The sequence below is a fragment of the Phaenicophaeus curvirostris genome, chromosome 1 (assembly GCF_032191515.1).
Source record: "Phaenicophaeus curvirostris isolate KB17595 chromosome 1, BPBGC_Pcur_1.0, whole genome shotgun sequence".
NCBI classification, from domain to species: domain Eukaryota; kingdom Metazoa; phylum Chordata; class Aves; order Cuculiformes; family Cuculidae; genus Phaenicophaeus; species Phaenicophaeus curvirostris.
In genome coordinates this window covers 47634313-47650956 of record NC_091392.1, presented here as the reverse complement: position 1 = coordinate 47650956, position 16644 = coordinate 47634313, and the positions used below count along the sequence as shown (strand labels likewise).

Below are 16644 nucleotides of genomic sequence, written 5' to 3'. Positions count from 1 at the left end.
CTGATATGCTGTCCCCCCTATAAGGTCTCATTCTTCCTTAGCAAAGATGCATAGCAGAGTCTTTGAATTCACAAGCATTCATGTATTTTAAATCTATGTTCCTGTCATGAATCTTTGTAGAAACCAGTTTTATAGTTCTCATTATTTTTCTGTGCGTTGTTGACTGTAAACTATCTTGTAAACACCGCAGGAATATAAATCATGAATTAAAGTACCAATGGATGATGGAAGAAAACCCTAGCAATTTGAAGAACAGGGTAAGCTAGAAGAAGCCAAGTAAGCAGGGAAAAATGAGAGGGATTGATGTATTCTCAGGACCATTTCAGGCCATCAAATGAGTAGTTTCTAGAGGAAAAGCTGTTCTACTGAAAAATTTCTGACCTGCTCTACTGTTACTCATAACTGCTTTCAGCTCAAATAATTTTTTTTTTTAATTCCAGATTTATTTTGGTGTTCTTTTAGAACATTCACCTGCAATGTTATTCAGCCATGTGAATTCAAAGTAAATGTGCTTTTTTTTTGCTTCTGTTTCTAAACCAGGGATATGGAGGTAAAGAGAAGGCTTTCATTGCAACTCAGGGACCTATGATTAATACCGTGAATGATTTCTGGCAGATGGTTTGGCAAGAAGACAGCCCTGTCATTGTTATGATCACAAAGCTGAAAGAAAAAAATGAGGTATGACAAATAGCCAAAGTAAGAATTTATTCATATGGCTGCGTACCGTATAAAGAACTTCAGCAGATATGGGCAGATAACTGGCTCTTAAATACCTGGTAATAGACAATATGAAAAGAAATGTTGGGGTAGCCAAACAGACCAACTGTTATTGCAGAGCAATCATGAGAGATGTATTGAAAAAAAGACAAAAAGCAATTCCATTTTCTGGAGGATCTGGTCCACAGCAAGTTGAACATGAGCCAGCAGTGTGCCCTGGTGGCCAAGGAGGCCAACCATGTCCTGGGGTTCATCCAGCATGGCGTTGGCAGCCAGTTGAGGGAGGGCATTGTCCCTCTCAGCTCCGCACTGGTGTGGCCCCACCTTGAGTATTGGGTGCAGTTTCAGACACCACAGTATTAAAAGGATTTAAAGGTACTGGAGAGTGTCTGGAGGAAGCTGCAAAGTTGATGAAGGGTTTGTGGGGCAGCCATGTGAGGAACGGCTGAGGTCACTTGGTCTGTTCCGCCTGCAGGGGAGACCACATCACAGTCTGCAGCTTCCTCATAAGGGGAGGAGGAGGAGCAGATGCTGGTCTCTTCTCTCTGGTGACCAATGATAGGACCCGAGGAAAAGTCAGGAAGCTGTGCTGGGGTGGGGTTGGGCTGGATATTAGAAGTTTTTTCACCCACAGGGTGGTGGGGCACTGGAATATGCTCCCCAGGAAAGCACTCATGGTACCAAGCCTGCCAATATTCAAGAAGCATTTTGACAACACCCTCAGACACATCATGTGAATTTTGTGGTTATCCTGTGCAGGGACAGGAGTTGCACTCAATGATCCTTTTGGATACCTTCCAACTCAGAACATTCAATGATTCTGTGATTCTAGATCTCTGCTGTTGGGTTCATAACTCTTTAAGAAACGTCTCATTTATCAGTTGGTCACCTCTGTACGTCTTGTTACTTTCTGATACATAAAGAATAGATGATTAATGTTATGATTAGAGGTTTCCGGATACGTTTGGAGTTTGTGCTTTGCTGTAATGGCAGGTTCTGGATCCACTCCAGATATTACAAATCTTCTGGACCATCCCATAAATACAGTTTGGGCTCCCAAATGCCAATACTATGAAGGGACTTAGCCAGAATGGAAATACACAGCTCTTTATCTTTGTACCAGCTAGGGATGACAACTCCATTTTAATTGCTAATAGCCATCTAACTGCCTGTTATATATTCTGTGACTTTTGGATCAATTCCCAACTACATCTTTAATAGCTTTATTTAGTGTTCATGTAAATTGTTGCCAAGCTTTTCTTGATAATGCCAGAGTCCATATTTGTGACTGCCAGACATAAGGAATGAAAATAACTCTCCTATGCAGAGGGCCAACGCAAAGCTCTGTTCCGGAAGACTGAAATTTAAAGAAGTGGTTTACAGGGCTTGCAGACAGGAGAGAGGCAGACGTAAAGGAGTCTGAGTTTTTTCTTGAGTCCAAACTGCTAGGCTTGGTAGCAATTCCCAGCTCAGGTAGGTGCCTCAACCAAGTCTCAGCACCTTGCCAGGTAAGCAGCTGCCCCTGCTCCACTCACACCTTTGCTCTTCAAACTCAGATGCATGTAATGACAGAGAAACAGTTAATTCAGGCCAAGTTCCCAGCTCGAATTTTCAGGGGGCCAAGATTCTGAGTATGTTCTCAGGGCTCAAACTCACTGCTCCATTTAAACATGGACTCTTCTTTCTTCTGCCCTTGACCACTACTTGGCGTTTGTCACTGTGAGTCTGGGCTTCTAACATTAATCTAAAATCCAGTGGATTTTAAGAAAGCTGTACGTAAAAAGTAGGTTGGTCCCGTAAAATATTTCAAGAATATTCTAAATGAGGTGCCATTTTGCACTATGCTGCTCAAACAAGTGTCCAGAGGTCTACATTAAAAAGTTTACTCCTAAAAGCATGGAAAACTTACCCCAGCCTAACTAGACAAATGAATAAGTATTTCACTGAGGAAGTGCTGACTATTTAAACACTCACATCTGACACTGTGTAAGAAGAATGACTTGAAAGAAGTGCTCAGTGGTTTCCATCATGTCAGGAAGCCCTGTGTTTACCTGAGTTACGCAGGCTGTAGGCACTGGTGTTTATCCGCATTGTTGTGGCCTGGCAGTGGTGATTTCCTCCTAACAGAAAGGAGGAGGAATCTCAAATCGTTCCCAGACTATGTAGAGAGGCTGTGTTTGCAAAAGTTGTCCTGCCCTGTCTAGAAACCTTAGGAATTCTCCCATCATTAGCAGGTTCCTCCTGAAACCTTGTTTGCTAATGAAACCAACCGCCAAGCTAGTGGTTATGCTCAGCATATCAACTTCACTGTTAAAGCATTTGCTGTCTATAGAGAGAAGGCAAAAGCAGATGTTATTTAGCATAATAATACTTCATGTTTTTTCTTCTCTGCAGTGTGCTTCATTACCATTATTTTCAGGGAGGTAGATCTGCAGAATACACACATACAAATGCCTTCATATTTGAAAGTGTATTTTTCCACTCATACACATCCACCACTGCACAAATAAACTCCCTTACCTGACTCTCAGATATAGGCCCCATTCTCTAGTTTGTATAACATAGACTCCATCTGAGCTATAATATACTATAATGTATATAATATTGTATAATGAGGGACATCTCAAATGAGAGACACATGTAAAGCCTTAATCTCAACAGTAAATTCATATATTTAGCATAAATAAAATTATTTGGGACATGAGTGTCGTTGTTTAATGTACTGATGTGATGGATGTGCAACGAAAATGGGAATTGTGTGAAATGATGACAAACACAGTTTTCTATAGAATTACTTTCTTCCGTGAGATGAAAAAATGGTAAAGACTTGCTGTGGTAAAAATTTCTGTAAGATGGATGATTATATATTTAAAGAATCATAGAATGGTTTGGGTTGGAAGGGACCTTAAAGATCATCTAGCTCAAATCCTGCAGCCATGAGCAGGGACACCTTCCACTAGACGAGGTTGCTCCATCCAACACCTCTTCTCCCAAGTGACAGGGGACAGGACAAGAGGGAATGGCCTCAAGCTCCGCCAGGGGAGATTTAGGCTGGACATAAGGAAAAAATTTTTCACGGAAAGGGTCATTGGGCACTGGAACAGGTTGCTCAGGGAGGTGGTTGAGTCACCTTCCCTGGAGGTGTTTAAGGACGGGTGGATGAGGTGCTGAGGGGCATGGTTTAGTGTTTGATAGGAATGGTTGGACTCGATGATCTGGTGGGTCTCTTCCAACCTGGTTATTCTATGATTCTATGATTCACAACTTCCCTGGGCAATCTGTGCCAGTGTTTCACCACCCTCATCAAGAAGAATTTCTTTCTAATGTCTAGTCTAAATTTTTCCCTCTCCAATTTATAGCCATTCCCCCTCATCCTATCACTACACACCCTTGTAACAAGTCTCTCCCTAGCTTTCTTTTAGTCTCCTTCAAGTACTGGAAGGCCACTATAAGATCTCCTCAGAGCCTTCTCTTCTCCAGGCTGAACAACCCCAACTCTCTCAGCTTGTCCTCATAGCAGAGGTGCTCTAGCCTTCTGCTTCATCTTTGTAGCCCTCCTCTGAAGGCTAATGTGAAAGCAGAGTGCTGAGCAAAATGCTTATTTCAGCTGTATGAAAAAAGCATGAAGCATTAAATTATTGGATTTTCTTTCCTTTTCATTTTGAATTCTGATAAAAAAAAGGAGACTGATTTGTATGCAACAGTAATGCTGAAGGAACTATGGGTGCTGTCAGTATTTTAGGCAGAAGCTGCAAAGCCTGTCCTCAAAATTATGCAACATCTGAAGAGACTGGAAATCTACCTGTGCAAGGAGACACCACAGCAAAAGAGTTTCTGCCTGAATAAATAATGAGAAACTTGGAATTCTAGGCTATAATTTAGGATTAGTTTGAAGAAAATAACATCTCATATAGTGTCCTAGGCACCCTCCCTGGTCACTGAAGAGCAGTAGTCACCTCCAGAGAGTGATCCATCTCACTCTAAGACAATAAGTAATTCACCCACTGAAGGTGACTATCTCTAATTCTGTAGTAATATTTTAGGACACAATATTACAAAGCTTTATCCGTGAGACACATATAGACTTCATATATTACAGAGTTTACTTAAGACAATTGAGCAATGGAAATTAGACAAATATGTGGAATGTAAGAATTGGTTGTATCAGCCGCTTTTTGTAGTTCTGAGATGTACTCTATAGATAATGTGCATTTAGTTACCTATTAACCAGGAAACATACTTGGGAAGCATAAATAAAGAATACCATACAGCATTCTGCAAGAATACAGGATGCATTAAACAACATATTTGTTCAACTCAGATAATGTAAACCTTGTTGTCAGTAATTATCTAGGACAATCTTGTTAATTCACTGTTTAAAGCTCATATTATTTCTTCATGAAATAGGCATGCTTATCTACACATAGCAAAGTAGATTTTAGAATTCGGAAATCCTGCCTTTTACAGAATTCACATAAGCTTCTTTGAAGATGATTTATTAGTTGAGTATTGGCACCATAGATATGTCTTAGGTCTTTGAAAAACTTAAGAAGATTTGGTCCTAACTTTGAGGATTTTAGTACATGAAGGCAAATCCTGCAAGCCCTCTTAAAGTATACCACTCATGCCTGAGTAACTAGTGACAGTAAATAGAGGGTGGGAGTAAAAAGGGATTCTGGAATTCAACCTTTGTTGTAATTTTTTACTGTTGTGTGTCAGCTTGGTTTTTAGGACATTTAATATGAAAATTTGTTGGTATTGCTATATAGAAAAATACACAAAAAGTGGAGCTGAAGTAAAGCAACTCACGGCTATCTGAGAGTTTTTAAACTAATTTTTTTTTAGGGTCCAAATCCAGGGAAAGTAAAGCAGGTAAATAACATGTCATCTCAGCAAGCCTCCCTCCCTTCAGCAGAATCAGGGGACTGGTCTCCAGTAGGAGCACTTCTGGCAAGTTAAAAAAACCTGTGCTCCGTAACATAGACCAATCACAGCAAATAGCTTGTGCCAGCCCCGGACCAAGGCAGGGCCAGATCGAACTCAGTTATGGAGATCTACCTCAGGAGCAGTCCCATGAAGCCTGGCACCCAGCAGGCGTGGGATAGAGCACAAAAGGAGACAGGACAGGGGCATGCAGCCCTGTCGGAGGGTGGGGAGGGCAAAAGCTGAAATCAAAGGTTACATGAGATACTGTTTCTTGTATAAATTTCCTGTTCGGGTCAGGGAATGTTGTTTTTTTCTGTTTTTTTTTAAAGAAAGGTCATGCACCAGATCAGAAATAAATAATCACTTATTAGCAAAAAGCTAACTAATGGGAATGTATCTGAGGGGGGAATTTGAAAGATGGCAGGAAGATGGGATTTTCCACATGAAAGTAAGAAGATTCCCAGGCTTTTGACTGCCCTGCAACTTGGTGGTTTTTTTGAGCTTAAGCATCTTTTAAAAAATCCTGTTATATATTTGCTGACTGCAGAGAAAAGTCTACGCTCAATCCCAAATTCACAAAACATGTGACCTATTTAGAAAGGGCTGTGGTAGATGAACATGCTGAAAGGGAAACTATGCAGCCTGAAAGAAGAGCAAGGAACAGAATCAGGACCAGTGCAAAGGGCAGAGGTGGAGGACAACGTGACGATAAGAACAAATAACTTCTTCTAATACAAACTGTGGGCAATAAGTTTATAGACATGAGGCTAGAGAGCATCCTTCTTAAGCATTGTGTTTGGGTTTTTAATGGTTTTAAAGTGTACCTACCTGAGACCGGTGGAATTTTCTCTATAAGGTTCAAGCAATAGCTTGAGACAATTCACTTTTTGTTGCTGATGGCTCTGGGTTTTTCTATGTTATTTTTTTTATGTCTGATATGTTTCTTTTTCACATCTTTATCTTTTTGTTGCAATTAACTTTCAAAAAACATGCTAATTCCCCCAAACATCTGCCTTCTTAGAGGTGTCTGAACCAGCTGAACCCGGGTCTGTTTTTAAGTTTTTTAAGGCTATTTTTTAAAGCAGCAACAATCGGTATTCTAGAAAGATAAAAGCTTTTTAAAATATAAAACACGGAGACTGTGTTAAAAATAATCCATTGTATCTCAATAAATGTAGATGAACTGTTAAATGAAAGTTATTTTAATGAACAGCCCCATTTCATTGTCCACCCAGCAGAAGTTGCCAATTCCAGTTCTGGGAAAGAGTCAAGAAAAACACTCTTCTGGAGTGCCTGAAGGCTTTGTAGTGAACGTCGCATGGTTGCATTTATCAAGAAATCTCAGGGGCTGACTCAACTATTGTTGATTGTCAGGGTACAATTCTGTATTTAGACTTTTCTTTTTCCCATATTAGCACTGAAAACTACACTCCCAGGGAGGGGCATGAATTGCAGATCTGGTAGATGATAGTAGCTATATGTGTCACATGGGGGGGACTGTGGAACTCATGAACACTTTTTTCATACAAATTTCTGAGTATTTTATTGCCATTCTTGATGTCTTCGGGGAGAGAGCAAATTTAGGATGTTCGAGTAATTCTGCAAAAGACAGGATCTGAATGAAACCAGTCAGATTGGTCAGCATTATTTCAGAAAATATGGCTTTCACACACCTTACACTATTAAGGTAATGAGCATCTATTTTTAGAAAAGTATTTATAGAACAGGGACAATTTGGTTCAATCAGCTATTGGGTTATCGAGTAGCAGCTGGAAGATCACACCTGGTGGTAAAGGCTTGCATTTCACTGATGTTTTTCTCTGGTTCATTTTTAGCAGGATTTACTGGGAGTTAAGGTTTATGGCAAGTAATTATATTAAAGGGATTGTTTCATTTTGCTGCATGATATAGGCTACTGTCTAAATAGTTACTAATTTCTATAGCAAGAGTTTATGAGGAAATGCAAACAAATCCTTTCTGGGATTCCAGTTATTGTGGAATTGTCTGTTCTTTTGGGGTTTTTTTTTGTACCTCTGCATTAGATATTAAAAAGAAGGTTTTCTTTAATTGGTTGGGGTTTTTTATCTCATGAACAAGTTGTATTTACCAGAACTGTTTCAGAAAATGTGTCATTCAAACACCTTGCACTCTTAAGGTAATGAGAATCTTTTTTAGTGAAGTATTTAGACAACAGGGATGTTTGCTTTCAGGTAGACTATAGAGATACTTTAATGGAAATTACTATGAAGTTGCAGTTGACTTGAAGGTAAGGAAACTGTTGCAGGGGAAAAATAAAGTGGTTCATATTGCAAATACTATTTTTTCCATCTCCTTTTTAGTAGATGCTTGTCAGATACATTGCTGAAATACTATAAGACTACTAATTCATTAATGATTCTGTATATATCTTGTGTAGCTCTAGTAAGACTGATGCATTTTTTTAACATTCATTTCCAGTAAGTTATCTAGGACATGGCAAAATACTTTAACATGAACATTAAGTTCCATTGAATTCAGTAAGATCTAAGGGTACATTTACACACTTTGTTGTATCACAGCTCAGGAAAGTAAAGAGGATAAAAAGTCTTGCGAGGAGAGGAGAAATTCTGAATCTCTTGCTCAGAAGGAAATCATTTTTGGAAAGAGTAAATTCTATAAATTACATTTTAAGAATTAAAGAATGTTCTAGAAAAAACAACTTTCATTTTGAATGCAGAAAATAATTCCTTTAACTGAATTTCATTGCGTTTTTAAGAATAAAATCAGCTGTTCAAAGTGTTCAGTGGTAGAGATCCATATTTAAAACATTCAGATCCTGAAAATCAGGCCTAATGCATTCATTAAGAACCTTGCAATGTCTTACATAGGAATGCTTCCCACATGAAAAACACCTCAGTTGAATTCATCTGAACTTCCCAGACAAATACATTCTCTGTAAAAATTAAATATTAACATGGCTTCAGGATCTCATTTGTTGACAACACTGATACTTGCTTTCCAGAAATGTGTACTCTATTGGCCAGAAAAAAGAGGAATCTATGGGAAGGTTGAAGTCCTTGTTGATAGTGTGCAAGAATGCGAGAACTATACTGTCCGTCTGCTTACAATAAAGGTAACAATCTGCATCTGAGAAGCATTGTTCATAATACTTTATTTTATTAACATTAAATGAAGTTAAAGTGGTTTTTGTGAAGGGCATAAATTTTTGCAGGAGTAACTGAGCTATGAAGTTCACAGCTGCAAGGTATGATTGAGACCAAAGTGCTGGAACACTTATATCGCTGTTTTGTATCACTGGCAATAGAAAATGTTTCAATAAGATGGCAGGTTTCACTCTCTTGAATTATATTTGATTTGAGGCCTTTTAGCACTGCCGAAGTGATGTAAAGGGATTTTAGTCAAGGAAAGCATAGCATCATCCTGAAAAAAGATACGCTATCCATGTTGTGTGCTGAGTGCATCTATAGCCCATTTGAGAAGCTAATTATATAAGGAGTGTTTAAGGAAAGCTTCATGCTTTCATGGTTCTGACTAAACATAAACTGCAAAATAAAGCAGAAGCTCCTCTTCTAAGTTTCTCCACATATTACACTTCAGTGCTATCTAACTGCAGCCTCTGCTGCTACTGACAGAGCATTACAATAAATAATGAATCTGTAAAATTGGTTTGGTATTTCAGTCCAGGCAGTGAGAAGTGGGCAAAAGTCATATTGTCCATCAGAAATTACTCTTGCCCATATTTAGCCTCTTTGCTTGTTGAAGTAAGGTGTAGCAGCGCTGCTGGAGAAAGTAATTGAACCAACTGGGATGTTTGATTAATCTAGAAGGGCAGTTCTTCTGCACCTTTAACTTAAGTACTCTTGTAATTTTAGCATCAGTTCCTTATGATAATGTCCTTAAAAGGAAGCAGAAATATAAAATAACTTAGAAATTTAGGAGCCCAGATCTAGCTGACCTCTCTAGATCTTACTGCTGGTCTAACACAGACCTCTGACAACACCCAGTTAACAAAAAGGTCAGCATGTCAGTAATGAGATGGACAGAACAGAACTTACAGAGTTGGAAAAACAGCTAATTTTTCAGGTACACAAACCCTTCTTACAACTGCATCCCTGAAAGCATGCATGTTCCTTGCAATTACATCCTCCAAGTCCAATAAAAAAAAAACCTGTTAAAACTCTCTTAACGTTTTTACTGTCTAACATTGAGAGAAATAAAAATAAGTGTTCCCCACAAGTATGCGTATAAAATCTTCGTCATATTTTCAGCAAGGGAGTCAATCCCAGAGTGTGAAACACTACTGGTACACATCCTGGCCAGACCACAAAACCCCCGACAGCGCTCAGCCTCTGCTGCAGCTCATGCTGGATGTAGAAGAGGACAGAGTGGAATCACCTGGCAGAGGGCCTGTCATTGTGCACTGCAGGTAATTTGCAATCTTTCTCTTAAATGACCACCTAAAGAAAGGCCACAGCAAATCACATCGAACAGTCCTTCTCCTAAACAAAGAACCTATTTGGGGAAGAGTAAAATCCCTCAGATCCTCTTCTTGCTAGTTGACTTTTTCTGTTCATATTAGAGGATTTGAGTTTTGGAGAGAATTCCTTGTTGCTAGAAAATACTTTCTGAACCATTCTCCACTTTCTGCTAATGAACTCTGTTTCTGAAAGACCAGATGGAAAAATTATTTTGCTTCTGTTTCTTATTCATTATTTTCTTTCTTTTTAGTCTTGCTGCATAATTGCATACCTAAGTCAGATGCAATGTTCTGTGACCCGTTGGCTTAAATGTTGTAAAGAAAGTCAGTTTTCAAAAATAGGCATCAGGTACAAATTTGGAGACCAAAACACATCAGTACTAAAATTCATGAATGCTTTCATAAAGGCAGGTGATTTGGTACTCAAGAAAAAAGTGCCAATCAGTACTCAAGAGCAGCATGTTATTCACACATCTTATAATGAACTAGAAAATGTCTTTCTAATCATTCTAAGTAAATTCCATTTTATTGCTTTGTATTGATACATTGCCTGTGTTGCTATTTAAGTAGTAGGAAGTAGTACTGGATTTGTTATATTGGTGGAAAGAAGGAGGTGAAGCAAAACGGAAAAAAATCAGTACTTCCTTATGTGCTTTGTCTCATAACTCTGATGATACTTCTCTTCCAGTTGTGCTAGTACTCTTTTTTTTTCCTAGATGTACATCAAAAGCAGAACTTCTAATCTTGAACCATGTTTTTAACTCCGTATTTGGGAAATTTAGGGAAACTGAACCACCCATTTTTCAAAACCAGAACGTGATGAATAAAGAACTTCCACAAATTTATGCAGCTGTTTTTATCCTGTAGTTTCCCTAAATAAGCCACAAATCTGTGGATGGCTATTAACAATGCTGTTTTTCCAGTAAGGATCTTCAGTAATGAAGGTCTTCATAAGAACAGTGTCTTTCTGAGGTGACTGATGTGACAACAAGGTCTGTAACCATGAGCAGGAATTTATTCATGATCAAGGACCCAGGTATCATCTCAGTTGTGTTTAAAATTAATAGTTCTTCAGTGACAACTCGGCTATCTATACCCTCACTACACTATGGTCTACAAACAGGTAAACTCACTCACAGTCCATTTTGTAGTCAGATAATTTGTTCCCCTCTAATCTGAGTTGCAGTTGAGGTGATCCAGGACCTATAGAGCCTGTGCACACGTTTGTACTTGCACCTCAGACATAACTGTGCAATTCTCAGTTATTTCTAGAAGAATGTTACAGTGCACACTTGAACAATGATTCTTAATCTGAAGCAGAAATTATTTAATTATTTATTAAAATTACACAAGGGGAAAAAAAAGTAATTCGTTTTTTCGTACATCTGTTCTTGTAGTGTGTCAGCATGAGGCTTTGTCTAACACACATCAGTGATAAGCACATTCAGGACTCAGGATATAAGAAGGACTTTGTTTTAGCAAAGTAGTTCCTACTCTGTGAAAGAATAGAAAAAAGAGTAAATTTTTGCTCTGGTCCTTAAAACAAGCAGATCTGATTACACACATGCTAAGGACCCAAATTTCCAAAGGGAAAATATTCTAAGTTCTTTATAGTGGCATTTGCTGGAAAGGTATATGTTTTCTTTCTCATGTCATTCATTGAAAGCACGTAGTAAATATGGAAAATATCTCCTTAATCTGTCCTTTGGATGTGTAAGTTTGGGTTTAATGGCAACTAGGTGGGTTGGGATCAAATTCAAGTTTTAATTAAAGGATTTTGAACATAGAGGGACAAGAATTTTTATTTAAATTGAAACAATAAGGAAGAATTAGAACACAGAATTATATTCTGCAATTGTAAAACTAATTTAGCTTCATTTAGTCAATGAAACCAAACTGACCAAGCATCTAGACAAAAATGCCACTTTCTGCTTCTGAGAAGAACCAGCACTTTGACATATTGGAGGACTTGTAAGAGTTTCTTGAGTAAGGGACAAAATTTTCATGTTCACAAACTTGACACTGTTAAAGTTATTGCTGGAAATTTTTGATTTTCTTTCCTCATCAGTTTTTCCTTACCATACACTTGTGTGTGAACTGAAAACATGTAAGCTTCACAAATTACTCACAAAAGCTGGAGTGCTGGAAAAGCGCACCCTTTCATTTCTCTCTAAGAAAGTGAGCTGAGAAGTTACCCTTACTAGTCATGCACCCAGGAATTTCAGGTTCTAGCAGTTCCATGTTTCATTTTTCTGTTTTTTTCATGTCTATTTAGTATTTTCCACTTGACTCCTTTGATCTGTGAACTCCATTTCGCTATTAAATTTTGCCTTCTTTTCAGTGCTGGCATAGGAAGAACTGGATGTTTTATTGCCACAGCCATTGGTTGTCAGCAGTTGAAGGAAGAGGGAGTTGTAGATGCATTGAGTATTGTCTGTCAGCTACGAATGGATCGGTGAGTTCCAGAAGAACTGTAAATAAGTCGATGATTCTGAAGTCATTACTGAAATGATTCAGTAATAATGCATTAATGATTCTGAAAATCTTTTCACAGTTTAATGTTGCTTTACACAAAGCAGCTGCAATCACTATTGCTGACTCTTATGACAGCACTAGCTGACTATTCAAAGTAATTTTCAGGGTGAATCCGGGTGAGACTCCACTGAAGGAAATTCTCCTGAGATGGCAGCCCTGTGGTTGGTGGGCACTTGGCACTCCTCTTTTCCTCTCTTACAGCTGTCTGTGGTATTCCACTAGGACACAAGAGACACAGGGTAAACTGGAGGCAAGGGAGTGTCTTTGAGACTGGATTGACATGGGCAATCAGACTTACTTAGCATGTAGTTTCTTTCTGCAGCAGAGAGAAACAAATCTGGTGCTGTATCTATGTCCTCCGCTGCACTGGGGTTCCTTTTGAATTGGGTTGGCAAACTTAAACAGCTTAAGAAAATAGCAAGCCATTTGTTGCAGAATTTTCTTAAATCAGACCAATTCCCTGACTGAACTCACAGCTTGGGAGCAGGAACACTGTAAGCCAGTATCATTGAGTAGTGCTTTGTTTTGTGAAACCATAGCTGAAGAGAGATTTGTGTTGGAAAGGAGGATGTGGGCATTGTGCACAATGGAAGCTGCTAGTTTGGTTGCTTTCCTTTCTTATTCTGCTCAGGGAAGCAGGTTTTTGTATAAAGTAAATAAACAGTTTTGCACCAAGTCTTGTTCCTCTACTGCTGTGTAGGTACCAGATTATATAATTACCTTGCACATTTATTAACTGCTTCTGACATGTATTTCTTCTTAAAATGGAAACAACTCATAAGGAAGCAAGTGCTGAAAAAGAACTGGAGTCAAAGGGACAATAAAACATTTTTCTGTTTTGAAGAGCTTTGAAAAGTACTGGAACCACAAATTGCAGAAGGACCAGAATCCATATAGCTGACTCTGTTTATGGATCACCTCCTCTGTCTTCCCTTCCCACGCACATTCATCATACGAGAGATTGTAATGTGATCCTTACAGGGCAACATGAGCCACTTGGGAGTGTAAAACTCTCCAAGGGGAGTTCCTAACCTAAAAGTCTCAGCAACAGAAAAGATGGAAGAGATGAGGAGAAAATGCTTATTCTGTTTTAAATTATCAACTCCAAATTTCCAACACTTGATTCTAATTAACTGTTCAATTTATTGAAAAAGGTTTGTAGTGCTCTCCTCCTTTTAGTATTTCTATTATAAGCTTTTTCTTATTGCTTCTGTGCTACACTGTAGAGAAGTGGAAGCAACTCTGGCCTCAGCTATATCATTATTTATGTCATTATTTTAGCCATAGAAAAAATAATACAAAATTTCAGCATCATAACTGACAACACAATTTCATTGGGTGTATTTGACTAATGAACTTTCTTCCATGTATTAGTATCTTAGATAAACTTGGAAAGAGAGTGAAAATTACCCAAATATAAACATCTGTAACAGCAACCTCTGTGACACAAAGCTTGTTGTAAAAATTGTTGTCTTGCAATTTGCACATTTCTGTATTTTTTCAAGTTTCAGATTACATTTTGATAGGAATGGTTGGACTCGATGATCCGGTGGGTCTCTTCCAACCTGGTTATTCTATGATTCTATGATTCTATAAATAGAGCCCAAAGATTTTGCTCATGAATTGCCTGAGATAAAAAGTACATGTGTTTTAATTTTTAAAGACATTTTTTCTGGGGAAAGCTCAGTAACCAAACCTCCTTTTCTTTCCTTTTTCCAATTGGCCATATTGTAGAATGGATCTCTCTCACCTGGCAGTCAGTTTATAGCAAGGATTGCTAAAGCAGAGCTTAGTAGCCCCTAAGACTACAGAAGCTACTGCCAGCCCAACCAGATTGCTTGTTCGTAAAGTGGAAGAACATCACTGTTACATGGACAAAGCTCCATGAGACCAGCTTCCCCTGATGATACAGACCTGACATAGTGGCTATTGCCAGGTGGTGTGTGAGATAGGGTCATTACATGTGGCATGAAGCTGGAAGAAGGAATTTAACATTCCACTACACGTGGCTGCAAGACCTGGCTCTGGTCATAACTGTGTTGCACTTCACTTACAAGTGTGGCCAACTTTTCCAGTGCGGTAGAACCAGGAGCAGAGCAGGAACAGAGATCAGACTCTCTTCCTCATGATGATGGCCAGCAGCTTATCTCCAATTTATTCTAGGTACATCAGATTGCCCTCACAAAACAGAAAAAAAACTCAGTAGAAAAGGATGTTTATATCTGACCATTTGGGAAGCAGAAACCTGCCTAAGATGTACACTGAATATTTCATCCCTGATACCTCGTCTCGCCTAAGTTGCCAGCCAGACTTGCTCATGCTCAGAGCTGCACCACCCAAATGCAGATCCGCTGCTGGAACAAACCCACTTAATGGTATCCACTTGTGTGTCAACTTTTTTTCATGAGTCCATGGCCACATTTCTGCCAAAGTGAATTGAGCCATTGGAGAAAAGAGCTGCACTTGAGGAACTCACAGTGACGCTATAGTGGTTTACCAAAGCATTCCCATTTCCCAACACAATCAGTGAGAACCAAACAAACATACAGACAAATTGCAGATGGTGGCAAAAAGTTATGCTGAAAACCAGTTTAATTAACTGCCTGTTTTGGAAATGAGTTTAAAATAGAGCTCCAACAGAGAATGAGACAGGACAGAACTGCTCCCATGTAAAGTATGTCTAGATGCCACTTTCTTCATAGCTTTTCAGTAAAAGTTAAGGGGTGAATGGATCTGGCAGTAATCGTCTGTGCTGAGCTAACAATAGGAACGGTTGGACTCAATGATCCAGTGGGTCTCTTCCAACCTGGTTATTCTGTGATTCTGTGATTCTGTGAACAAGAGGAAATGGACCATCCACTCAAAATCTTGATGTGGGATGGAAATACAGCCATGCTCTGTGTGGATTCATAGAAAGACAGACCCACAGGTCTGCTCAGCTGACTTTTTTTCCCAGTTCATTTTTTATTTATGTTTTGCAACAGAAACAGGAAATGTTTGATGTGAGGCATCTTCAAGACATACTGTGATATCGAGAAACTTTGCACATTCTTAACCTTAAGGACACATTCTTGGAATGACGTCTGATAACTTTGCTCTTGGCTCCTCAGACAGGATGAAAAGAGTTTCCAGTGTGCGTCAATTCATTGTTTAAGTGTTTTGACTAATCGCTTCAGGTTAAAAAAAAATCCCCAACCCTGCATCACATTAATTCTGGAGCAGACTGCATCCAGCTGCACTAGCAGCAAGCCAGAGGGCAGGATAAAGGACTCTTCCTTCCCCATGGCTGCCCAGGCAGAGCTGGTCACAGTCCCCAAGCCCTCAGGATAGCAGGGGCTGCTTCTTCTGAACACCACCTCAGAGAAGCAGAGACCCTAGCAGCTCACAGAGGAGCTGGCAGAGGACAAAGGCTGCACACTTGGAGGTGCTATAGCAGTGAGTCCATCCCTTCTGGGCACTAGTAACAATGGGAGAGGAAACCTCCCTCCTTGAGCAGATTTCCTCTTCAAATACTCTTCCATGCAGGCTTTTTGCAGAAACTAATGTTTTAGGATCACAGATAATTTCTTGCTACTGAATGTGAAACTTGCATGAGAACAAAGTGGAGAAGGACTTGGAGATTATTGGTAGGTGAAAAACTGGACATGAGTCATCAATGTGCACTCACAACTCAGAAAGCCAACTTCATCCTGGGCTGCATAAGAAGAAGCATGGCCAGCAGGTCAAGGAAGGTGATTCTGCTTCTCTACTCCACCCTGTTGAGACCCCACATGGAGTACTGTGTCCAGGCCTGGAGACCTCAGCACAAGGAAGACATGGAGCTGTTGCAGTGTATCCAGAGCAGGGCCACAAAAATGATCAGATGGCTGGAGCATCTCTCCTAGGAAGACAGGTTGAGAGTTGGAGTTGTTCAGCCTGGAAAAGAGAAGGCTCTGGTGACACCTTTTTGCAGCCTTTCAATATATAAGGGGGGCTTATAAGAAAGATGA

General features: G+C 39.4%; 1 protein-coding gene across 1 annotated transcript in view; it reads left to right on the top strand.

Moving 5' to 3' along the window:
* The window catches only part of PTPRR (protein tyrosine phosphatase receptor type R), a 149175-nt gene that overhangs the window by 128930 nt on the left and 3601 nt on the right, over positions 1–16644 (top strand). Inside the window, exons 10-13 of the mRNA XM_069857441.1 lie at positions 541–678; positions 8645–8755; positions 9912–10069; positions 12462–12575. Of these exons, the coding sequence (XP_069713542.1) occupies positions 541–678; positions 8645–8755; positions 9912–10069; positions 12462–12575 (521 nt within the window). The remainder of the gene's footprint in view (positions 1–540; positions 679–8644; positions 8756–9911; positions 10070–12461; positions 12576–16644) is intronic.